This window comes from Amblyomma americanum, chromosome 10, assembly GCF_052857255.1.
Source record: "Amblyomma americanum isolate KBUSLIRL-KWMA chromosome 10, ASM5285725v1, whole genome shotgun sequence".
Classification (NCBI taxonomy): domain Eukaryota; kingdom Metazoa; phylum Arthropoda; class Arachnida; order Ixodida; family Ixodidae; genus Amblyomma; species Amblyomma americanum.
The window spans coordinates 149,358,542-149,384,175 of record NC_135506.1 but is presented as its reverse complement, the minus strand read 5'-3'; the positions used below and the strand labels follow the sequence as shown (position 1 = coordinate 149,384,175).

Genomic DNA, 25,634 nt, shown 5'->3' with positions numbered 1-25,634 from the left:
TTATGCCCTCATCTTGCTCTGTCCCGAACCCGCGATATGTGGGCGAAGTGCCATTCAACACTTCGGCACGGGGTTCGTACTCAACCCCCACAGAGTAAATGGAGAATACCTAAATAATCTGCGATTCGCTGATGACATTGCCTTGCTGAGTCACTCAGGAAGTGAACTGCAAATGATGATCTATGAGTTGGACAGGCAGAGCAGAACGCTGGGTCTAAAAATTAACATGCAGAAAACCAAGGTAATGTTCAGCAGTCTAGCAAGGGAACAGCAGTCCACAATTGGCAGCAATAGCCTGGAAGTTTTGAAGGAATACGCCTACTTAGAGCAGGTAGTGACAGCTGATCCGGATCATGAGACGGAGATAACTAGAAGGATAAGAATGGGGGTGGCGCGCATATGGCAGGTTCTCTCAGATCATGAGTGGCAGTTTACCAATTTCCCTCAAGAGAAAACTGTACAACAGCTGTATCTTGCCGGTACTCACCTACGGGGCAGAAACGTGGAGGCTAACGAAAAGAGTTCAGCTTAAGTTAAGGACAACGCAGCGAGCCATGGAAAGATAAATGATAGGTGTAACGTTAAGACGCCGGAGGCGGGCAGAGTGGGTGAGAGAATAAACTCGGGTTAATGACATCCTAGTCGAAATCAAGATGAAGAAATGGGCTTGGGTAGGGCATGTAATGCGAAGGCAAGACAACCGCTGGTCCTTAAGGGTAACGGAGTGGATTCCAAGACAAAGTAAGCGTAGCAGGAGGTGGCAGAAGGTTAGGTGGGCGGATGCGATTAAGAAGTTTGCAGGCAAAGGGTGGATGCAGCTGGCAAAGGGCAGGGTTAATTGAAGAGACATGGGAGAGGCCGTTGCCCTGCAGTGGGTGTAGTAGGGCTGATGATGATGAGAGGTATTACCGGCGGTTCATTGCCAGCTTTTCCCGACTTGCTGCACCGTTGACGCATCTTACAAAAGAGGGCATTCCATTCGCGTGGCAGCCATTTGATCAACTACGGCGTCGCTTGCAAACCACGCCTGTCCTTGGTCATTTCGAGCCGAGAATCTGGTCAACACAGATGCCAGCAACGTGGGCCTCGGAGCTGTACTCGCCCAGTGAGTGATACAGTGGAGAGATTGATACAGTGGAGAGATTCGCGGATTCGAAAGCTCCGTCGTCTTCGGTCTTGGCGCTGGCGATCGGAGTCTTCTCTTCAGCATGGGCGGGCCCCTATTCCAGGGCTCCACTGAGCCGTGCTGCATCGCCCGCGTGCCTCACTAAGGCCCGTTGGGCCGTGAGCTCGCTGCTGGTGAGACGGCTCTCCCACTGCTCCGCACTCGGGTGTTCGTGTTTGTTGAATGATTTGTTGCGTTCACACTCCCAAGTAATGTGATAAAGTGTGGGTGTGGCTCCGCACCACGGGCAGGTGGCCCTGTATTGTGATGGGAACATTTTGTTGAGTATGTGTAGGTTGGAGAAGGTGTTTGTCTGTAGTCTACGCCAGATGGTGGCCTCCTCCTTTGTCAGAGCTTTGTGTGGTGGTGGATATTTGATTCTGATCCCCCTGTGTAAGTTTAAAAGTTCTGCGTATCCCCCCTCGCAGGCTTGCAGATGGACCTCCGGGGCGTTAGACTGTCCTGCTCGGATTTCTTCGCCTCGAGCTAGGCTGTCTGCCCTTTCGTTTCCCTCTGCCCCCGCGTGGCCTGGGATCCAAATCAGATTGTGACAAGACGGCGCGGAGCGCGTGATAGCATGCGCCAGCCGAACTCTGTCTCGTGCTGAATCGAATTATTCCACCAACGAAAAAGAATGTTTCGCCGTGACACGGGCAGTAACGAAATTTCGACCTTATCTGTACGGTCGGCATTTTCAAGTCCTAAGCGATCACCACTTTCTATGCTGGTTGACGAATTTACGGGGCCCCCCTGGCTGCCTTGCCCGTTAGAGCTTACGTCCTGAGGAGTTCGATATGACATCGTGTGCAAATCAGGGTGCTAGCATAACGATGCCGACAGCTTGTCCAGATCACCAGTCGAGGTGGCGCGCGACGACGGCAAACCGGACTTTCATCTCATCGCAGCGACTATTTCCAGTCAGCAACGTGAGGGCCGGGCGCTGAAACCTCTCATCGTCTTCTTGAAAGCACGTGTCATGGAGGTTCCCCAGCCATTTGCAAGAACGCAGTCCTCCTTTTGTATGCGCAACAACGTGCTGTACAAAGCCAACTTTTCTCTAACCAGAAGGGACTACCTCCTCGTCATCCCAGCGCCTCTCCGTGAATAAATCTTGCAGGCGTGTCATGACGAGCCCACCGCCGGTCACCTCGGCTACGCCGGCATTCTCGCTTGGATCCAACAGAGCTATTATTGGCCTGATCGTGCGCCCACAGTGTGACATTATGTGCGCACGTGCCGCTATTGTCAACGACGAAAAGACGCCCTGTCAAGCCAGCTGGACTTATACATACCGTACAATAGCCCAGAGTCCCATTTGAGCAAGTTGGCATGGACCTTCTCGGCCCTTTCCCAACTTCATCTGCGGGAAACCGGTGGATCACCGTCGCCACTGATTACCTTACACGCTACGCTGAAGCCAACGTTTTTAGATGAGGGCAGTTGGAAGACAGCGGCGGCGTGCCCGGGAGTAGAGCGGACCCAAACGTTTTCCGCCTATAGGCAGTGGCGCTGCGGTCGCTTTGGGATGGGCGCGTCGTCTGCTACTTCTAGCTTCAGGAGCATCAGCAGAAGGTGACTCGCGTGCGTACAGAAACGTATATATTTAAGGCGGTGGTTTATTTAAAGAAGCTGGGAGGACGGGAGCAGCAGCGAAAACAGCCGAGGGCAGCCAGGTCGGCCACAGTCATTCGCGGCGATGGCAATACGGCTGAGGTGCAGGGCCATCTTTTTTGTCATGAGTCATCTGCTTTGTCTGTGTCATCTTCTTTACGATCACCCCCGGGGAGAAGAGGAGCCCTCCTGGCGACTTACGGCGACTGTAAGATGGCAAGGCTGCAGTAAGGGTTGAGGCGCTGGATGTGAACTGTCTCGCGGCCGCCGCGGCGGAGGTCGGTAGACGGCATGAGGTGTTCGACGACGTAATGACAGATGTGCGCTCCAGGACATCGTAGGGGCCGTGATACCTGTTGAGAAATGTCGAGGACAGTCCAGGGGTACTTGTCGGTATAAAGAGCCACAAAAGCGTGCTAGGAGAGAAGTGCAATGGGGTGTGAGCGTTGTCGTGCCGGAATTTCTGGCGATACTGGGTGTAAGTCGTGAGTGACCTGGCGATTTGGCGACAGTCATCTGCTCGTTGCGCGGCTTCAAAAACAGGGGTATATTCGGAGGCGTCAGGTTGGTAAGGCAGAATGGTGTCTATTGTAGCAGACGGATGACGGCCGTAAAGAAGAAAGAAGGGAGAGAAGCCAGTAGGGAAGGTTGACTGCTGAGCGGTGCGTAGGCAAAAGTCCCATAAGAAGGATGAGATCCCAATTCTAGTGGTTGGATGCGACATACATAGAGAGCATGTCTCCGAAGGTGCGGTTAAATCGCTCGGTGAGGCCGCTGGTCTGCGGATGATAGGCGGAGGGGGTTCGATGTCTCATGTTGCACTGGCGGAGCAGGGCTTTAACGACATAGGACAAAAAAGTGCGTCCGCGCTCGCTAAGCGACATACATAGAGAGCATGCTTACATAGAGAGAGACATATATAGAGAGTGTGCGGCTTGCATAGGCAACAACGTATTCATCGAAACCACAGATACGCTGGGCGAATACGGCGCCGAGGCCAACACCACCGGGGCCCGTGTGGATCTCGGTAGGAGTGGTCGAATCTAAATGGCGCAGTATGGGCGGCGCAAGGCGTTATAGGCATCGTCGCACGCCGGAGAACACATATATACCGCTAAATCGGAACCGCCGGACAGTTGTGTTAAAGGCGCAGCAATGGAAGCAAAGTAGCGAATAAACCGGCCGAAGTAGAAGAAGAAGAAGAAGAAGTTTATTCACATCACATTACATGATGCAGGAAGCCTGCAGAAAAAGCTGCCAGAAGCCAGCTTGACAGGGCCGCAGGCCCCCTTTCATTGGCAGTTTGCGGAATGTCGTAAAAAAAAGTTTATACACAGCATATTTTATCACAACATGTAAAGAAAAAAAAGGTGAAAAATACAACATATTACAAGAAAAACGCTAAAACATATATACTGTTACCACATTTCAGTGTAACACGTGCTCACATTTTTAATACATTGATGGGGAAATATTATAGACACAAAATCTCGTTTTACTTCGTTTTGAAAAGGTCGCGCAGTGCTTTGAAAGTTATATTGTCGAGTTGGATATTTTTAGCTTGCAAACTGTTTAGTAATCGGGGTAACTTGTTTTGCAGCATTTGTAGACCGCATGTAGTAAGTAAGAGCACAGACCTAGGAATCTGCGCAGGTCTTTGATGGAAGTAGGTTTGGGAAAGGCAGCGACAGCGCGATGTTTGGCTGGGTCGGGAAAAACCCCTGATGAAAATGGTCTATAGACTGTCTATAGATTTTTTATAGACTCTATAGACGCCCTTTAGACTGATTTATTTCAACAGACAGTCTATAGAGAATCTATAGACTAAAGTCTATAACCGTTCTAATTTTCTTTTGTCTACAGGTGGTCCATAGACTACCTATAGACTTAAGTCTACAACCGCATCAATTTCCTTCTGTTTATAGATGGTCCATAGACTATCTGTAGACTAAAGTCTGTAACAGACATAATTTTCCTTTGTCTACAGACGGCCAATAGATTATCTATAGACTAAAGTCTATAATAGCCTTAATTTTCTTTCGTCTATAGGTGGTGCATAGACTATCTATAGACTAAAGTCTATAACCGCCTTAATTTGTTCTGTCTATAGATGGTCCATAGAATATCTGTAGACTAGTCTGTAACAGACAAGTTTTCTTTCTCTATAGACGGTCAATAGATTATCTATAGACTGAAGTCTATAACTGCCTCATTTCCTTCTGTGCATAGAAAGTCTATAGACCATCTATAGACCAAAGTCTATAGCAAACATAATTTTCCTTTGCCTATAGGCGGTCAATAGATTTTCTATAGACTAAAGTCTGTACCTGTCTTATTTCCTTTTGTTCATAGACAATCTATAGACCATCTATAGACTAAAGCCTGTAACCGCCATAATTTCCTTTTGTCTATAGACAATCTATAAACCATCTATAGACTAGTCTATAACCGGCTTAGCAGCCATTTGTCTATAGACGACATATAGACAATTTATAGACCAAAATCTCTAACCGCCTTAATTTTCTATCGTCTATAGACAATCTTTAGACTGCATATAGACTATTGTCTATAGACCTATTGTCTATTGTTTATAACAATCCTATATTTATCTAACAATGTATACACTGCCTTTCGACTAAGTCCATAAAATATCCATTTCTTTTCGTACTGCATGCTGAGTAGAACTGCACCGGGCCGCCGCGGTGGTTAAGTGGTTGTGGCGCTCGGCTGCTGACACGAAAGACGCGGGTTCGTTGCCAGCCGCGGCGGTCGAATTTCGATGGAGACGAAATTCTTGAGGCCCGTGTAGTGTGCTATGTCAGTGCACGTTAAAGAACCCCAGGTGGTCGAAATTTCCGGAGCCCTTCACTACGGCATCCCTCATTCCCTGAGTTGGCTTGGGACGTTAAATCCCCACGAACCAAATTGCATCGGGTGACGGCAACTATTGTCAGAGTCCTCCGCTTCCTTTGCTATTTCAGGGATAAAAAATATTTTCCAACGGCAATGCAATACCTTCCTGTGTATTGTTTTTAGAAGCTTTGAAGAGCTTCGTTCTATCGTTACTGTCCAACGCGCATAAATTAAGAAGCATTTCATCAGTGACTACATTTATTTCTCCTTAAAACCTCCTGTAAAATAAGGGGGAATAACGGGGGTGAGAATTCAAGGATGTGCCCATCTCTCAGAAACATGATTAGAAGAGTCTCGAAGATCATGGTTCTCTGCGGAATTAAGATATGCCATTTATACCTTTGCAGTTTGCATTCACGTGAAAAAGTGCGGCAACTCAACAATCAGAAACCCAGTATATTTTCGTTCTTCGCCGTACACCTGCTGCATCGGAGGCGATAACACGCTGTTGTCCATACCGGTTTTCCAAACACGAGCACACGCCAAAAAGACGTTATTTTTTATTGTAAAACATTTTATTCGCCGGGAAGAGCTTGGCAAGAGGTCGCGTTAAGTGGTCGAGAGTACATAGCCCTCGACGACTTTGTCAGCCCACTCCACCGCCAAAACTTGCGTTCTGGGGTCAGAGCTAGCCAGCACGGTATCCCACCGCTCGAGAGAAGGAGCTGTAACTAGATCACCCGGAGGTGGCTCTATTTTGCAGTCCCACAGGATGTGATCGTAGGTAGCACGTTGGCCACAGTGTTTGCAGTTTGGGTTGTAAAGATCTGGATAAATGTGCGCGAGGAGTGATGGGGTGCGTATCGATCTCGTCTGTAGACGACGCCACGTAACCTCTTGTTCTTTAGTAAGTCTTTTGTCTGGAGGGGGGAAAATTCTCCTCTCTAGTTTAAAATGATTGGTGAGATCATGATATGTGATCATTGAGTCCTTCGTGAAATTCAGGGAGCCAGACTCATCCACTGTCCGGTCGACGAAACCTCGGGCTTTATTGTGGGCTGCCTCGTTCCCCGGATTCCCCGAATGGGCTGGGACCCATATCAATTCGGAATAATTTGGTGAGAATTTGGTTGCGTTAAGGATTCTAAGGGAGGTGTTTGTAATTCGCCCTTTAGCGAAATTATTGATACCCATTTTGGAATCGCTGAGGATGATGCTCCCTTGGGTATGTGCTAGGGCGAGGGCTATAGCCGCCTCTTCTGCCGTTTCAGAGGATTTCGTTTTGATTGTCGCCGAGACGATGTGGTCACCATTCTCGTTCACAACCACAACTGCAAAGGCATTGGTATTTTTGTATTCTGCCGCATCTACATAAAGTGTTGCAGCGCACTGTCTGTATTTCTTATGTAAGGCTTTGGCTCGTGCTTGTCTTCTACCCTCATGGTGTAAGGGGTGCATGTTTTTGGGGAGTGGTTTGATTAGTAGGGCCGTCCTATAGGCGCGGGGTAAGTCTACTTTAGCATCGTTATTCGTAGGTTGAAAGTTAATTCCGAGCCTGGTAAGAATACTCCTGCCAGTTCTGGAATTGGCTAATCGCGCTGTTTGAGCCATTAAATGGGCTTCTTTAAGTTCATTGTAGGTGTTATGTATTCCTAATCTCATAAGCCTTTCGGTTGAGGCATTTAGTGGGAGTCCTAACGCAGCCTTATAGGTCGTGAAAGGTCTATACTCCAACTGCGCTTGACCGCCGACGCGTTCGGCGGCTTCGGCGCACTCTAACCGCACTGGCGGAGACTTGGAGCATGTCTATTTCGCTGTAGTAGAACTTTCTGACCGGCTAGTTGGTACATCTCTATTAAACAGCGTGCGCTAACAGGACGTACACAGGAAACTTCGAGACAGAGGAAAGAAGCGCAAGGAAACTTGGAGACAGAGGAAAGAAGCGCTTCTTTCCTCTGTCTCCAAGTTTACTGTGTACGTCCTGTTAGGGCCCTGTCACACTAGCCCGACACGCCGCCGACGCCGACCCGACAAAGACACCAAAGATCGGCCACCTTGTCTGCGGCAGACCAAGCTGTCACACTAGGCCGACAACGACACCAACTCGTCCGACGACCAGATGTCTTCGTAGTGTGACATGCTTTGACGCCCGCGACGCCGACAAAACCGGTCTGCCGACCGTGTCGTCGCGAGATCGGTCGCTGAGCAAAAACATTCACGAGACACGAACACGATTTCGCTACAGTACTGTTTGTTTATGTTCATAACAAGCTCTGGGATAGATGAATGTCCAAAAAGGTATCATTACTGAGGATCGTTGGCCAATGCCAAGGTGCTGGTTGAAGTGATAACTACGACACAAGCAAATTTCATCCCGCCTGCTGCTGCTGCTGCTGCTGCTGCTGCTGCTGATTCGTGCGGCTCGCCTGACGTCTGCTAGATCCGCTGCTGAAGCCGTCGCGGAAATCGAGCATAACTTTATTTTATTATCAGACAGGTTGGTGTGACTAGAGGAGTTCCTTTATTACTGCGCTGGCTAGTTCCAAAGCTCCCTGAGCTGCGAAATCGACGCGAAACCAGCTAGGCTTAGCGACGAGTACGGCAGCCGGGAAGCAGCGCAGTTCGTCGCCCTGGCGCTCCCGCAGGCGTCGTCGTTGCCGAAAGCGCGGCTGTTGCGCAGGCATGGTGTCGTTGCTCGAATATAGCATGCGGCATTTCTGATAGCATGGCTGTTTCGTTTTTTTTTTCTTGTGCGAACGTGAAGTAAACCGAGCCTGCTCGCCGGCAGGCCAGCATGGATCCCGTCCGCCGCCGTTATAAAAATCAGCTTAAGATTGTTTTTGACGTAAGCAATAAACGCTGAGACAAAAATGTGACAAATGTATCATTTCTGAGGATCGTTGATCAACACCGAGTTGCTGGTAAAGGCAATTACAACTTTGATAAGAGCAAAATTTCTCGCCAGAATCGCCCCGCAAGCTGCCGCTGGCCCGCCGTTGTGGTCCGGCTCGCCTGTCGCCCGCAGCGGTCCGCTAGCTCCGCAGCCGAAGGTGTCGCGGAAATTGACCATAATTTTAGTTCATGGTGCGATTATACTGTTAACAGCCAACCGATATTAAGAGATATAGCGCAGGCTACTTGCGAAGCGGCGTCCGCTGCGCCAGGCAGCAGCACAGTTCGTCGCCTGGCGGGACCGCGGGCGGTGCCGAAAGCTCGCTACTAGCGCAAGCATGCTTTGTCGCTGCTCGTGTATAGCAGGCGGTCTTTCTGATAATATGGCTATTTTGTCTTTTCTGGTGCTAACTTCAACACGCAGTAATCAGACCGCTGCGGGTGGCAAACCGTACACTTTGAGCTCGAGTGCTTGAGTCGAGCGGCGCAGCGACGCTTGCTGCCCCGTGTGTCCCTGCTTGCAGTGGGGCTGCAATGCGCAAGCAGCGACCGGTGCATCGCGCCGGCCGAGTTTTCGCACATGGGTCGCCGGCTTTACTTCTGTCGCGAGTGCAACACTGCGGAGTGCTTCTTATCAGCGCCTCTGAAGGAAGAAAATTACTCTGTTCTCCATGGCGTCGTGGGTATGGCAGTAGCTTCGCGTTCCAGAGGTTCCTAGTTCGAATCTGCGTCAACGAGAATTTCTTTTTATTATTTTAGCCTTAAATAATCTCTCCCGTCCTGTTTACCCGCGTGCGACTGGATATTTTTTTTTTTCGAGCCATGCCTTTCTGACCCAGAAATAAGTGCCGCTCAGTACTGGGCTGCCCTCAGCCTAGGTTCATAATCACGATTGTTAAAGAGTGTTTTACTATGGTGGGATTTATTTAGTTAAAAATGAAGCGTGCCGGCCCATGAATTTCGCATAGCAGGAAATGACAAAAGAGTGAGAACGAGAAAGGGTCAAGTCGGCGGGAGGTCTCGCACGCTGTCTCGCTATAGTGTGACATGGGAGTTGGCGGACCATCGGCCAACTGCCGCCTTGTGGGAGACATGGCGCCGACGCCGACAGTCGGCCGACTGTTTTCGTCGGCGCAGTGTGACATAGAGCCAGACATCACGACGACATGGTTTTGGCAGACCGAGTCGGCCGACTGTTGGCCTAGTGTGACAGGCCCATTAGCGCACGCTGTTTAATAGAGATGTCTATTTCGCGCCGACTGCACCAGCCGCCGCCGGCCCGGCCAGACCGATTTGGCTCCGCGGCGAGGTGCGCGTTGTGACGTAATTCAATAGATTCGGCAGTTGGGCGGAGCTGTTGATTTCGAGCTCTCCGCTAATTTAATCCATTCACAGTACAAATCTGAAGGTACATGCTAGTGGGCGAGAGAGCCCGATCCAGTGGACCCGTTGGATCCAGCAGAAGACGTTAAAGCGTCGCGCGTCGGCTTTAGTTTCAAGCCGCCAACTTTAAACGCGAGCGTCCTTGAGCACCCATCCGTTTTTTGTGGCAAAAGAATAAATAAACTACTTGGCCCTTGCAACCGTGGGAGACCTCGACGCCGCCTGCTGCACCGTGCAAGAGCACCTTTCAAGAGATCACAATCCGTTGGCCCCAAAGCCTCGGCCAGCCTCCGATGGGCATAACGCGCCGACCTTGCCCTGGCCCCTCGTGACTCCCCGCACTGGGGTTATGATATTTAATTTGCAACGGCTGCTCACGGCGGAAGGTGGAAACGACCCGAAAGCGCCTAACCTAACCCTGTCTCCTCAAAAGCATCGCACGCACTGTGGGGCTGAGGTCGCTGAAATGCAGGCCGGAGTTCTTGCAAGAACTTCGTCGTCGGGTTCGGGAAGGGGATCCATCGTAACGCTGGCAAGACGCCTGTGCAAACGTAAGCGAAGCGACGGTAGCGACCCCCCGATAGATGCCTTCAACGCCTGAGCGGCGGCGGTAGCTTTCATTTCGGCTTATGCTAGACCTCACCTCCAGTGCCAGAAATCACGGAGTCTGCGTTTACGTCACGTATCACGTTACTCCATTCTATGACGTCATAAGAGTTCGCAGTGACGTCATAAGAGTTCTAGAGTTTGAATCGGAGCGGCGGGAAAAACTTTTTCTAATTCGAATCCAAATTTCTCTCAAATAAATGCATCTTTCGCTCACGGGCAAGCGGCAACAAAGCCATGAAATGCCAAACTAACAAATGTTTCTCACAAAAAAAACTTGATAGAGCTCTCCTCACTGTCCCTTTAACCCATCATCACTATCCGAACAACTGCCATCCTTGGTCTTAATGTTTGTTGGTTGTGAACAGCGGAAACGAAGTGAAAACCGAACTGCTGGCGCACCTAAGTCGTATTTGGCATAGCTACGCAAATCGACTATCACCTTCTGCTGCTCGTGCTTTCTTCTGCCTTCTTACAATTATCTTTAAGCGATAAAATATTAACACTATCGATCTCCATATAATTAACACCACAAATCGAAAATACCATAGCTTGTGTTTAGGGGAGTGTTTGCTTCCGTCATGCATGTCATAAGGAGCACCTCTTTCCATTCTCTTGTGTGCTGAATAAAAGAAATTGACAGAAGATTACGATAGTGGGTAATGCGAAATTTGAGCGCAGCTGGTCACAGCTGGCAGGTGGCGTGTTAGAACGCTGGCCAACCTTGCCGTGGTAGCCAACTTCCAGGCGGCGTTTTGCACTTCTATTTTGACAACCAGTTACTCCGTCGACTACGCTGACAGCTACGCCAACTCCGGCGACTACGACACGGAAGCCAGGAACCAGCTCTTAAGAGCTGCGCTCTAAAATTCAAGAGAATGTGCTCTGATTACCGACTCTCATTAAAGGGCACGGCAGTAGGCGTTCCTTAGAGACCGAATTGCGCAGATGAAGCAACCGCGCCGCCGTACCTTCTGGTTGTCCCAGCGTATGTTGAAGTCGTAGTGGCAGATGTGGCAGGCGTACACTCGGTTCTGGTATATCTGGATGGCAACGCAGTTGGCGTGGGCGTGGCTAAAGTTCCCTGCACGAGACGGAGCAAGAACTGTCAGAGAAAACAAGCGCTGCTGTCCCGAGACGCGTGCGCAGGCCAATTATTCGTGAGTATTCGATTCGCATGCTTCCGTTTGGACCCCACTTCCTCCAGGTGCGGTTCTGAGCTGGGGAGCGCGCCGCCTTCACTTGGTGTGCCTCCGCTGGTTTAAGCGAAATATCACACTTTTTCCTTAGGGCAGCGTTAGCGTGCTGCATGTCGATGGAGGTCAGTGCACTAGGACCTACATCTCGGTTAGCAGAGGTGGAGACCCTGAAATAGGGAGGTGCTGGCTCCCTAGGAAGTTTTTAAGCTATCAATTTACTAATATCCTACAAATTGGGTGCCGAAGAAAAACTATGCTGCTAAATTTCACCTCGTGAAAGACATAAGAGCGCTAACTGGCAACACGGACGAGGAAGGGAACAGGACGAGCGCTACACTTTCAACAGGGTTTATTCAGGGTAGAGCGCATATATAGCCTCTGACCTTATCCATGCTCTTAATCTCAATTTGACAAACATCTACCTTTCACAGATATGCCTCAAGAAACATCATTTCACTGTGCCGGATAATAACCGAGGTATCACTGATGCAATTGTCACCTCGTTTCTTGATATAAAAGGCTTCCACGAGCTCACGTTCGGGCTTATCTCGGCTTTTCAGTAGCACTGCATTCAGGCAGTCGGGGCTTGCAGACTATACGTTTCTCTTTCGAGCATGCTTGGCAGTGGTCTGGAAGATGGGCTCCTTTCTTATTCAATGAATTCTTGTGTTCAGAGGCAGAGGCAGAAGAGCGTAAAGCACAAGCCAAACGTGAGCACACCAAGGCGCAAACAGAGGCTGAAGAGCGTAAAGCAAAAGCCGATCGGTAGCACGCAAAGGCGCAGGCAGACGCGGAAAAGCTTAAAGCACGAGCTGTACATGAGCACGTCAAGGCGCAAACAGCGGCTGAAGAGGGTAAAGCATTATCCGAACGCGAGCACACCAAAGCTCAAACAGAGGATGAAGAGCATAACGCACAGGCTGAACGCGAGCTCCCAAAGGCACAAGCAGAGGCTGAAGAGCGTAAAGCACTATCCGAACGTGAGCACGCCAAGGCGCAAACAGAGGCTGAAGAGCGCAAAGCTCACGCCGAACGCGAGCACGCAAATGCACAAGCAGAGGTTGAAGAGCGTAAACGACAAGCTGAACGCGAGCACTCAAAGGCGCAAGCAGAGGCTGAGGAGCACAAAGCGCAAGCCGGACGCTAGCAAGCCAAGGCGCAAGCAGAGGCTGAGGAGCATAAAGAACAAGCCGAACGCGAGAACGCCAAGACGCAAGCAGACGCTGAAGAGCATAAAGCACAAACCAAACGTGAACACGTCTAGGCGCAAACAGAGGCTGAAGAGCGTAAAGCACAAGGCGATCGGTAGCACGCAAAGGCGCAAGCACACGCGGAATAGCTTAAAGCACCAGCTGTATGTGAGCACGTCAAGGCGCAAACAGCGGCTGAAGAGGTTAAAGAGCAAGCTGAACGCGAGCACGCCAAGGCGCAAGCAGAAGCTGAAAGGTGTAAAGCACGAGCTGAACGTGACCACGTCAAGGCGCGAGCAGTGGCTGAAGAGCGTAAAACATAAGCTGAATTTGAGCACGCAAAGACGCTAGCAGTGGCTGAAGAGCATAAAGCGCAAACTGAAAGCGAGCACGCCAAGACGCAAGCAGAAGCTGAAGAGCGTAAAGCACTATCCGAAAGCGGGCACGCGAAGGCGCAAACAGAGGCTGAAGAGGGCAAAGCGCAAGACGAACGCGAGCACGCCAAGGCGCAAGCAGAGGCTGAAGAGTGTAAACCACAAGACGAACGCGAGCACGCCAATGCGCAAGCAGAGACTGAGGAGCGCAAAGCACGACCTGAAAGCGAGCACGCCAAGGCGCAAGCAGAGGCTGAAGAGCGTAAAGCGCAAGCGGAACAAGAGCACGCAAACGCGTAAGCAGAGGTTCAAGAGCGTAAAGCACAAGCTGAACCCCAGCACGCAAATGCGCTAGCAGTGGCTGAGGAGCGTAAAGCACGAGCTGACTGCGAGCACGCCAAGGCGCAAGCGGAGGCTGAAGATCGTAACGCGCAAGCCGAACAAGAGCACGTAAAGCCGCAAGCAGAAGCTGAAGAGCGTAAAGCACTATCCGAAAGCAGGCACGCCATGGCGCAAACAGAGGCTGAAGAGAGTAAAACGCAAATTGAAAGCGAGCACGCCAAGGCAAAAGCAGAAGCTGAAGAGCGTAAAGCACTATCCGAAAGCGGGCACGCCGAGGCGGAAACAGAGGCTAAAGAGCGCAAAGCGCAATACGAACGCGAGCACGCCAATGCGCAAGCAGAGGCTGAGGACCGCAAAGCACGAGGCTGAAGAGCGCAAAACGCAAGCGGAACGAGAGCACGCAAACGCGCAAGCAGAGGTTCAAGAGCACAAGCTGAACCCCAGCACGAAAATGCGCTAGCAGAGGCTGAGGAGCGCAAAGCACAAGCGGAACACGACCACGCAAAGGCACAAGCATAGGCTGAAAATCTTAAAGCGCAAGCCGACCGAGAGCACGCAAAGGCGCAAGCAGAGACTGAAGAGCGTAAAGCACAAGCCGAACGCGAGCACGCCAGGGCGCAAGCAGGGGCTGAAGAGCGTAAAGCGCAAGCTGAACGCGACCCCGCCTAGGCGCTAGCAGAGGTTGAGGAACGCAAAGCAAAAGCTGAACGTGAGCACATCAAGGCGCAGAGGGTGAAGAGCGTAAAGCGCAAACTGAACGCGAGCACAAGAGCGCAAAGCACAAGGCGAACGCGCCAAGGCGCAAGCAGAGGCTGAAGAGCGTAAAGCGCAAGCGGAACAAGAGCACGCAAACGCGTAAGCAGAGGTTCAAGAGCGTAAAGCACAAGCTGAACCCCAGCACGCAAATGCGCTAGCAGTGGCTGAGGAGCGTAAAGCACGAGCTGACTGCGAGCACGCCAAGGCGCAAGCGGAGGCTGAAGATCGTAACGCGCAAGCCGAACAAGAGCACGTAAAGCCGCAAGCAGAAGCTGAAGAGCGTAAAGCACTATCCGAAAGCAGGCACGCCATGGCGCAAACAGAGGCTGAAGAGAGTAAAACGCAAATTGAAAGCGAGCACGCCAAGGCAAAAGCAGAAGCTGAAGAGCGTAAAGCACTATCCGAAAGCGGGCACGCCGAGGCGGAAACAGAGGCTAAAGAGCGCAAAGCGCAATACGAACGCGAGCACGCCAATGCGCAAGCAGAGGCTGAGGACCGCAAAGCACGAGGCTGAAGAGCGCAAAACGCAAGCGGAACGAGAGCACGCAAACGCGCAAGCAGAGGTTCAAGAGCACAAGCTGAACCCCAGCACGAAAATGCGCTAGCAGAGGCTGAGGAGCGCAAAGCACAAGCGGAACACGACCACGCAAAGGCACAAGCATAGGCTGAAAATCTTAAAGCGCAAGCCGACCGAGAGCACGCAAAGGCGCAAGCAGAGACTGAAGAGCGTAAAGCACAAGCCGAACGCGAGCACGCCAGGGCGCAAGCAGGGGCTGAAGAGCGTAAAGCGCAAGCTGAACGCGACCCCGCCTAGGCGCTAGCAGAGGTTGAGGAACGCAAAGCAAAAGCTGAACGTGAGCACATCAAGGCGCAGAGGGTGAAGAGCGTAAAGCGCAAACTGAACGCGAGCACAAGAGCACAAGAGCGCAAAGCACAAGGCGAACGCGCCAAGGCGCAAGCAGAGGCTGAAGAGCGTAAAGCGCAAGCTTAAGGCGAGCACGCCAAGGCGCAAGCAGAGGCTGAAGACCATAAAGCACTAGCTGAACGCAAGCAGGCCAAGGCGCAAGCAAAGGCTGAAGAGCGTAAAGCACTTTCCGAATGCGAGCACGCCAAGGCGCAAGCAGATGCTGAGGAGCGCAAATCACAAGCCGAACGCGAGGACGCCAAGGCGCAAGCAGAGGCTGAAGAGCTTAAACCGCTAGCTGAACGCGAGCACGCTAAGGCGCAAGCAGAGGATGAGGAGCGCAGAGCACGAGCCGAACGCCATCACGGGAAGGCGCAAGCAGCGGCTGAAGAGCGTTAAGCTCAAGCTGATCGCGTGCACGCCGAGGCTCAACCAGAGGATGAGGAGCGCAGAGCACAAGCCGAACGCGTGCACGCGAAGGCGCAAGCAGAGGCTGAGGAGCGCTAAACACAAGCCGGGCCCGAGCACGCCAAAGCGCAGACAGAGGCTTAAGACTGTAAAGCGCAAGCCGAACGCGAGCACGCCAAGGTGCAATCAGAGGCTGAGAGCACAAGCCGTACGCGAGCACGCCAAGGCGCAAGCAGAGGCTGAGGAGAGCAAAGCACAAGCTGAACGCGAGCACGTCAAGGCGCAAGCAGAAGCTGAAAGGTGTAAAGCACGAGCTGAACGTGACCACGTCAAGGCGCGAGCAGTGGCTGAAGAGCGTAAAACATAAGCTGAATTTGAGCACGCAAAGACGCTAGCAGTGGCTGAAGAGCATAAAGCGCAAACTGAAAGCGAGCACGCCAAGGCGCAAGCAGAAGCTGAAGAGCGTAAAGCACTATCCGAAAGCGGGCACGCGAAAGCGCAAACAGAGGCTGAAGAGGGCAAAGCGCAAGACGAACGCGAGCACGCCAAGGCGCAAGCAGAGGCTGAAGAGTGTAAACCACAAGACGAACGCGAGCACGCCAATGCGCAAGCAGAGGCTGAGGAGCGCAAAGCACGACCTGAAAGCGAGCACGCCAAGGCGCAAGCAGAGGCTGAAGAGCGTAAAGCGCAAGCGGAACAAGAGCACGCAAACGCGTAAGCAGAGGTTCAAGAGCGTAAAGCACAAGCTGAACCCCAGCACGCAAATGCGCTAGCAGTGGCTGAGGAGCGTAAAGCACGAGCTGACTGCGAGCACGCCAAGGCGCAAGCGGAGGCTGAAGATCGTAACGCGCAAGCCGAACAAGAGCACGTAAAGCCGCAAGCAGAAGCTGAAGAGCGTAAAGCACTATCCGAAAGCAGGCACGCCATGGCGCAAACAGAGGCTGAAGAGAGTAAAACGCAAATTGAAAGCGAGCACGCCAAGGCAAAAGCAGAAACTGAAGAGCGTAAAGCACTATCCGAAAGCGGGCACGCCGAGGCGGAAACAGAGGCTAAAGAGCGCAAAGCGCAATACGAACGCGAGCACGCCAATGCGCAAGCAGAGGCTGAGGACCGCAAAGCACGAGGCTGAAGAGCGCAAAACGCAAGCGGAATGAAAGCACGCAAACGCGCAAGCAGAGGTTCAAGAGCACAAGCTGAACCCCAGCACGAAAATGCGCTAGCAGAGGCTGAGGAGCGCAAAGCACAAGCGGAACACGACCACGCAAAGGCACAAGCATAGGCTGAAAATCTTAAAGCGCAAGCCGACCGAGAGCACGCAAAGGCGCAAGCAGAGACTGAAGAGCGTAAAGCACAAGCCGAACGCGAGCACGCCAGGGCGCAAGCAGGGGCTGAAGAGCGTAAAGCGCAAGCTGAACGCGACCCCGCCTAGGCGCTAGCAGAGGTTGAGGAACGCAAAGCAAAAGCTGAACGTGAGCACATCAAGGCGCAGAGGGTGAAGAGCGTAAAGCGCAAACTGAACGCGAGCACAAGAGCACAAGAGCACAAAGCACAAGGCGAACGCGCCAAGGCGCAAGCAGAGGCTGAAGAGCGTAAAGCGCAAGCTTAAGGCGAGCACGCCAAGGCGCAAGCAGAGGCTGAAGACCATAAAGCACTAGCTGAACGCAAGCAGGCCAAGGCGCAAGCAAAGGCTGAAGAGCGTAAAGCACTTTCCGAATGCGAGCACGCCAAGGCGCAAGCAGATGCTGAGGAGCGCAAATCACAAGCCGAACGCGAGGACGCCAAGGCGCAAGCAGAGGCTGAAGAGCTTAAACCGCAAGCTGAACGCGAGCACGCTAAGGCGCAAGCAGAGGATGAGGAGCGCAGAGCACGAGCCGAAGGCCATCACGGGAAGGCGCAAGCAGCGGCTGAAGAGCGTTAAGCTCAAGCTGATCGCGTGCACGCCGAGGCTCAACCAGAGGATGAGGAGCGCAGAGCACAAGCCGAACGCGTGCACGCGAAGGCGCAAGCAGAGGCTGAGGAGCGCTAAACACAAGCCGGGCCCGAGCACGCCAAAGCGCAGACAGAGGCTTAAGACTGTAAAGCGCAAGCCGAACGCGAGCACGCCAAGGTGCAATCAGAGGCTGAGAGCACAAGCCGTACGCGAGCACGCCAAGGCGCAAGCAGAGGCTGAGGAGAGCAAAGCACAAGCTGAACGCGGGCACGTCAAGGCGCAAGCGGAGGCTGAAGAGCGCAAAGCGCAAGCCGAACGCGAGTATGCAAAATCACTATCAGAAGCTAAAGAGCGCAGATTGCAGCTCCAGTTAAGACTCGCAGAAGCAGGTGGGGGTAATCGAGAACCCGCAGCAAGGCCCTCAGCAGCAGTTAGCCCACACAAGACCGAGATATCGGGAACGGCCACAACGTACAATGATCTACGTGACTTGGTGGTGACCGAACAGTTCATGAGGAATTGTCATAGTCGTCTCTTCATTTTCCTTCGAGAAAGAGTGCAAGACGGTGGAGAAAATGGCTGAGGTAACAAACAACTTTCTAGAGGCCAGCGACAAGGAAACTTGTCTTCGTTCAAAGAGTCGTTAGAGGTAGGCATAGCGAGAGAGAAGGATGTTCCATCATGCAAATAATTAGGAAGCTGCCTCATTTGTAATCGACCTGCACGTAAGGCTGCCGACGGTCGCTCCGAGCCAGAACAGCTGTATTGCGTTTATTGTCGAAAAACAGGGCATGATGTAAGCTTTTGCTCAAGAGAGCACGAAAACCAGATGATGTCGTCCTGTTGTGTTCAGCCATAGATTGTTGCGCCTGATACTGCGTCCACAACAGCAGATAGGCTTGAACCGGCTGACGATAACATGGTGGTCGGACTTGTCTGGAAAAAGCCTGCAGATACCCAGCACATGCCTGTACTAGAGGGCGTGCTCCGAGGCCTACCCGCAGGTGTTTTACGGGACACGGGGAACAATACAGTGGTGGTGCGAAGAGCCCTAGTTCCTGACTCAGCTCTTGCCGATTCGAAATCTACGGTGTTCCTTGTTGATGGCAGTAGTCTGGAAGTTCCCGAGGTAGAAGTCTATATCGCTTCCCCTTATTTTCCTCTCACGGCCCTGGTAAAGTGCATGGAGACACCATTGTACGATGTCAAAATTGAAAATATACCAGAGGCCGTGAGCCGTCAAATAAAGATATTAATTGGAGGAAATCAGAGGACGTTGCTAAATTGTGTCCTGACATAGTCAATAACGCGGTCGCCAGTGGAAATGGTGAGGGTGGGGACCCAAAAGTGGTGCTGGCTGGAAAGGAAGTTTCCGGACGAAGGAGGGAAAGTACTGGGTTAAGCATCGGTCCGATGAGGTTTGCCAAGGAAATGTTAGAAGCAGAGCAAAGAGACGATGAGTCTTTGAAGGCGTGTTGGGTGAAAGTAGGGAAGGTGTTGCATGGCAAGCACGGGCAATTCGCACTCGTATTCTGTTGAAAAGGGTTTGCTGCACAGCCTCTATCGTCTCGCCTCTGGCAGAGAGGTTCGACAGGTAGTACTTCCCGTCTTGTCGATCACAGGTGTTAAGGATGGCCCACGATAGCCCGTTGGCTGGGCATCAGAGCATGAAGAAGGCTACAGACCGATTTCTGGAAGACTTCTACTGGCAGGGAGTGCAGGAGGAGATTAGGAGGTATGTCAGGTTGTGCGACTCGTGTCAAAGGACGTGCCCAAAAGTCAAGGTAGGGAAAGCTCCGTTGGGACGCATGCCTCTTATCGGCACTCTATTTGATCGGGTCGCTGTCGATATTGTCGGTCTGCTGTGGCCACCAACGGTGAAAGGGAAAAGATATATTCTCACTCTCGTTGACTTTGCCACGGGGTATCCCGACGCCGTGGCACTGCCAAAGATAGATTCTGCGACCGTGGCTGAGGGTTTGCTGGAGATGTTTTCACGAATAGGTTTTCTTAGAGAGACCCTTTGTGATCAGGGCTCCTGTTTCACCTCCGAAATGATGAGAGAGCTCAATGACCTCTTTGCAGTGAAAAATCTCAGCACGACCCCTTACCATCCAATGTGGAATGGGATGGTGGAGAACTTTAACGGCACACTCAAGCAGATGCTGCGGAAGCTCAGACAGGCGCAGCCCCAAACTTGGGATCATTATGTCGCTCCGCTTCTGCTCGCATACAAAGAGGTGCCGCAGGAAAGTCTGGGTTTTTTTTAAGTTTGAGTTGATATTTGGACGTCATGTGCGAGGACCACTCGCAGTCCTCAGAGAGCTTTGGACAAGGGAAGAGCTGGCAGAAGGCACGAAGACATCTGGTTTTGTTCTCGATCTAAGAGAACGTCTCGAGCAAACTGTGAGCGCGGCATATCAAAATTTGTTGCGTGCCCAACAGTCTAACAAGAAATGCTATGACATGAACAGCAAGAAGCGGCAGGTAAGGGTTGCAGATCGTGCCCTCATTCTTTTGCCGAGCAGCCACTATAAACTGCTAATGCAATGAAAGGTCTATTTGTGGTTTGTGGAAAAAAGAAAGATGTGGATTATTGGATCGACTCGGGCAACACTAAGAAGCTATTCCACATCAATATGCTCAAACAATACGAAGAGCGTGCGTCCAAGGAGACTTTGCAGACGTCATCTTTCGTCGTAGTCGAAGAAGGTGACTCAGAAGAACAACTCGCTACCCTTAGCACGCACCCCGGTAAAGGGATTGAAGATGTGGAATTTTCCACCAAGCTCGATGAAGACAAACAGCAGGAGATTCGGAGTTTACTTGACACATATGCAGACATCTTTTCAGAGATTCCCGGGAAGACTAATCTAGTGGAGTGTCAACTCAGGCTCTCGAGCTCTGAAGTCGTGAATACCCCGCACTACCCGTTGCCTTTTGCCATGAAGGACGTGGTCGAAAAGGAGATAGACGAGATCATCAAATTAAGGATCATTGAGAATTACAAATCCCCATAGAACTCCCCTCTCGTTGTGATTAAAAAGAAAGACAGCACTATCGGACTTGCGTCGACTTTCGACGCATCAATGATGCTCTTGTGTTTGATTCAGAGCCTATTCCAAGAACAGACGTAATATTTACCGAGGTTGGAACCAGGGTGTACTTTTCGAAATATGACCTGGCTAGACGCTACTGGCAGGTACCCTTAGAGGAAGCATCGAGACCGAAAACAACGTTCTCTACCCAATCTGGTCACAATAAGTTCGTCACTACCAGTTCACTATATGCCCTTCGGCATTAAGAAAGCATCGGCTACCTTTACGCGCCTGATGTGCATTCAGTTACAAGGGATAGACAATGTCGTTCATTACATCGACGATGTTCTCGTAGCGACTTCTACCTGGAAAGAACATCTATAGACTTTAAACAGGTTATTTAGCAAGGTGCGCTAGGCCGGCCTTACGATCAAGCCGCAGAAGAGTGACATTGGAGCCACTAACATCTCTTTTCGTGGACACCAGCTTGGAGAATGGACCATCCGACCATTGGAAACTATGGTGGAAAAGCTTGTCAAAGTACCGCTTCCACAGCCGAAGAAGCAAGTGCGTTCCTTCTTAGGGCTTGCCGGATACTACCGCGATTTCATCCCTGATTGTGCCGACAAAGTCGAACCGCTCGTGGTGATGACACGCCAAAATGAACGCAACCACGCAACCTTGGACACCACAGCGGCAAACCGCTTTTGACGAGCTCAAGAACACATTAAGCTCCAGGCCCGTATTAAGGGCTCCAATTCTCAGTGAGCAGCTAGTGCTTCACACAGATGCTTCCGAGGACAGCAGAGGCGCCGTTCTCCTGCAGGAGCATGGCGGAATACTCCACCCGGTATCATATGCGAGTTGACAGTTGTTACCTCGCGGATCTCGCTACTCAGCGATTGAACACAACGCGAATGTTTGGCGATAGTCTAGGCTGTTGCGAAATTCCACATATTCTTGTACGGGACGTTCCTCATCATTCTGACTTACCACCAACCCTTGCAATATTTAACAAAGGCTAAGCACTTGAACAGCAGGGTACTGCGTTGGAGCCTAACATTACAAGAGTATACCTTTCGTGTAGAGTGCATGAAGGGGTTTCCAGGATTCGTTATTTTTTCCTAAGTTATTGCTGTGCTCTTTCAACCTGGTGTTTAGGCATCTGCCTGATTGACCTATGTAAGTCATGCCGCATGACAAGGAAATTTTGTAGACTATACCGGTGGCACATTCTACAAACTTTTCTTGGTGTGCGATACCACAAGTGTTAGCTAATTTTTTATTTGATTTATTTATTTCATGATAAAGGCTGACTAATTTCCTGGGTGCGGTAAACACCAGGGTAATATCATATCTGTTTGCTACTTTCTTTAAGCCATGCGAAACATCACGTACATAAGGAATGACGACCGCACCAGCAGCCTGCTCTGTATGCTTTTTTGCAGTTTTTTGCTATCCAGTAGCTTTTATAGATTCTTTTCTTTCAGCCACAGACGTTATAAGCGCGTCAGTGTACCCACTCATCCTTAGCCTATAAACTTGCCTCTTAATGCTACGCTCTACCTGATGAGAGTGAGTGAACACTTTATTGGATCTTTCAAGGGTTGCGCGGTTATGAAGTCTCCGTCGTCTTCTCTGGCGCTGGCGACTTGAGGCTTCTCGTCAGCAAGGGTGGGCCCCTATTCCAAGGCTCCACTGAGTCGTGCTGCATCATTCGCGTGCTGTACTAAGGCCCTTTGGGTCGTGAGCTCGCTGCTGGTGAGCCGACTCTCCCATTGCTCCGCACTCGGGTGTTCGTGTTGGTGGAATGCTTTGTTGCGTTCGCACTCCCACGTGATATGGTAAAGTGTAGGTGTGACATCGCACCAAGGGCAGGTGGCTCTGCATTGTGTTGGGAACATCTTATTAAGTATGTGTAGGTTAGGAATGGAGTTGGTCTGTAATCTGAGCCAGCGGGTCGCTTCCTCCTTTGTTAGGGCTTTGTGTGGTGATGGATGTCTAACTCTAACCCTTCTATGCAAGTTCAGGGTCTCTGCGTATCCCCCTCGCAAGCCTGTAGGTGGAGCTCCGGAACATTTGACTGCCCTGCTCGGAATGCGTTACCTCGAGCTAGGTTGTCTGCCCTTTCGTTCCCCCCTATGCCCGCGTGGCCCGGGATCCAGATTTGGTTATGCCGGGGTTTCTCCTCGGCGGAGGTTACCCCGCTGAGTATTCTAAGGGCTGTTCTGCTGATCCTGCCCCTCGTGTAGTTCCTGCACGTCTCCTTCGAGTCCGTCGGTATGTTGAGAGATCGGCCCGTTCTGTAGCCTTCTGCTGCCGCCAGCGCAACGGCAATCTCTTCGGCCTCCGCTGTGCCGGCGACCTTTGCCGTGGCCCACGTGATCATGTTTCCTTCCTTGTTTACCACTACCGTGGCGGCTACGCGTTCTCTCTCGCGCGGATATACGGCAGCGTCCGTGTATACGGTGTTGTCTAACTGGGCTAGCGTTCTTTCTACGTACTCGGCCCTCGCTTTTCGTCTGTTTTCGTGAAGATTGGCCGAAAAACATGGACCTGATGAGAAAACGATTTCTTAACACTGCGCCAAACTGTTACTAGAATAAATGGGTTATGGGAATTTTTTTTTTTTTTTTGGGGGGGGGGGGGCGAAGCGAGTTTTTTGTTCAGATCCTTCGAATGTCTCGGCTCTATTACAGGCCTGTCTGACCAGCACAGGGAGAGCGTCGAGATTGCCCAATGGTGCGGACCCCGCTCACGGGATGCCCGACCACCCACCAAAAGCAAATGGCTCCGACCACCGGAGACGGGAGAACCTACGACGGGGTTAGCTACCTGGGGCCCCTCCACGACACCTGGTTCCACAGTCCGTACCGACCGCAGACCAGGTCGTTGGCTATTCCGACTCACAGGGGTTGTTTCGGACCGCCCAGCTACTAGCCGTCGAGTGATTTTCACGGTTTTTCAGGACGCCGCAGAATGTGTGGTGTGATCCGACCAGTAGAGGCTTAGGTCGTCAGCCTATCGACCCTCCGGCCTGCGGCGCCATGACCTAACACCTCCGGGGGGATCTACCTGTGCTTCCATCCAACCAACCATGCACTTATTTTCTCCCCTATAGCTTGCTCCACACCTACTGAGGAGGGAGTGTTCTAGACTCACAGTTTGGCGAACGATGACCCAGCACACCATAACCAAACTAATAACAGCACAAAAGCGGGCAATTAGACTAATAGCAAGCGTATCGGGGCATACCCACACACATCCATACTTCATTAAATTTTGCATTCTAAAGATCACTTCTTTGTTTCCTTTCAGATCGTTATCAATGTACAAAACTGCGCTTATTACTAACAATGAAACTACTCTCTCGCTTCTAAATATATCTCGCAATTCAACGGTGTATGATACCCGCTCTCATTTTCCTTGGTCATTGCCTCTTTGTCGCACCAAATACGGTATGCAATCATTGTCTTTTATTCTTTCAAAATGCCTGAACATTATAGAAAATAACAACTTATCGCTAAGAGATATCACAGTGAAGAGCTCAAAAACCATTTTGTACCTTTTTTAATATGTTTAGCTTGAACTTGCTCTGAGCTGTAAATAAGATTATAAAGCGGGTAATTTCTGCTTATGTTGAACACTTGGATGATGTGGTGCTTTTGTTTTGTAGTATTTACATTGCTTTTTGTTTTGATTGTGATTGTAAATGTTGAAATGTATTTAATTCATGTTGATACTGTAGTTTTTGTTTGGACTGCGTCACCTGTAGCTGTCTTGTGAAAAACTGAAGCAATACGCTGCCTCGGAAATGTGGGCGTAGGGTGCCTCTCAAGCTGCATTCAAGCAGCTTTTTTTCCCTGCATTCTCTCTCTCCCAGTGATACCTGTACCACAAGGAGCGAGAAATAAACTTCAACTTCAGCTTCAGACAGGGCTGACCGGAACCACGTAACAAGAACGTGGCTTAGGGTGAGCTGATCCGGGCCTACTCCACCGTTACTCCAAAACATCGACCGTTTTTGCATAGGTCGTATTACAACCCCCTTCGTCGGCGTTCCGCGACTGCCTTTACGGCACCACAGCCGGCTCGGACAGTCACAACACTAGGCACAAGGCACCGCGGTGGCTGCGTGGTTGCGGTGCTCGGCTGCTGACTCGAAAGATGCGGGTGCGATCCTAGCCACAGCGGTCGAATTTCGACGGAGGCGACATTCTAGAGGCCCGTATACTGTGCGATGTCAGTGCACGTTAGAGAACCCCAGGTGGTCGAAATTTCCTGAGCCCTTCACTACGGCGTCCGAACCGAAGGAAACAACGACAAAGTCGCAACGTGACACGACAACAAAGGCGCTGGACTGAGGTTGACTGTCAGACAAGAAGGGTTTAGAGGTCACACAAAACAAGAAAAAGTGCGCCAGTCAGGCTACTATCATCTGATAAAGAACATGAAGGGTAACCTTAGCGTTTCAAATGGCGTGAGAAAACGAAGTTTGCAACTGTAGAAGCTTGGGCAAGTTGGTGTGACATGGTTTTTCAGCAGCGCAGGGGACAAAGGACGTGACAAGTGCACAGATACGGCGCCGAACTTATAACTGGTTTATTGAGGTGATTTTCACTACTTAAATACAGTGGCAACCAATCTCAAATGAAAAGACAGATACACAAAACAGATTGACGAAAATGATAATTCCTGAGCACAGGTCTACAGTGGCACAAGACCAGCTGCGCACGTTTTTCTATTCTCATCAAGGAAACGTAGTTCTTTATCAGACAGAGCTATTGAGGCAACGCTTACACATTCATCTTTGAATTTATGGATTTCATGAGCTTCAATGATTTCACGAGTGATTTTTGTTCTATTATCTGACAGCACTCGACACTGAGTGAAAGCAGGATAACACGGCAGTTTTTTGTTCTTTTTTCTTTCCTCTGTGCAGTCTCTGCAATGAATGCCAAGGTGACGGGAAGCGGTGCCGCT

At 51.1% G+C, this 25,634-nt stretch overlaps 1 protein-coding gene across 1 annotated transcript in view; it reads right to left on the bottom strand.

Moving 5' to 3' along the window:
- The window catches only part of LOC144106252 (E3 ubiquitin-protein ligase MARCHF3-like), a 458,876-nt gene that overhangs the window by 228,574 nt on the left and 204,668 nt on the right, over positions 1-25,634 (bottom strand). The window contains exon 3 of the mRNA XM_077639011.1: positions 11,482-11,594. Coding sequence (XP_077495137.1) covers positions 11,482-11,594 — 113 coding nt within the window. The remainder of the gene's footprint in view (positions 1-11,481; positions 11,595-25,634) is intronic.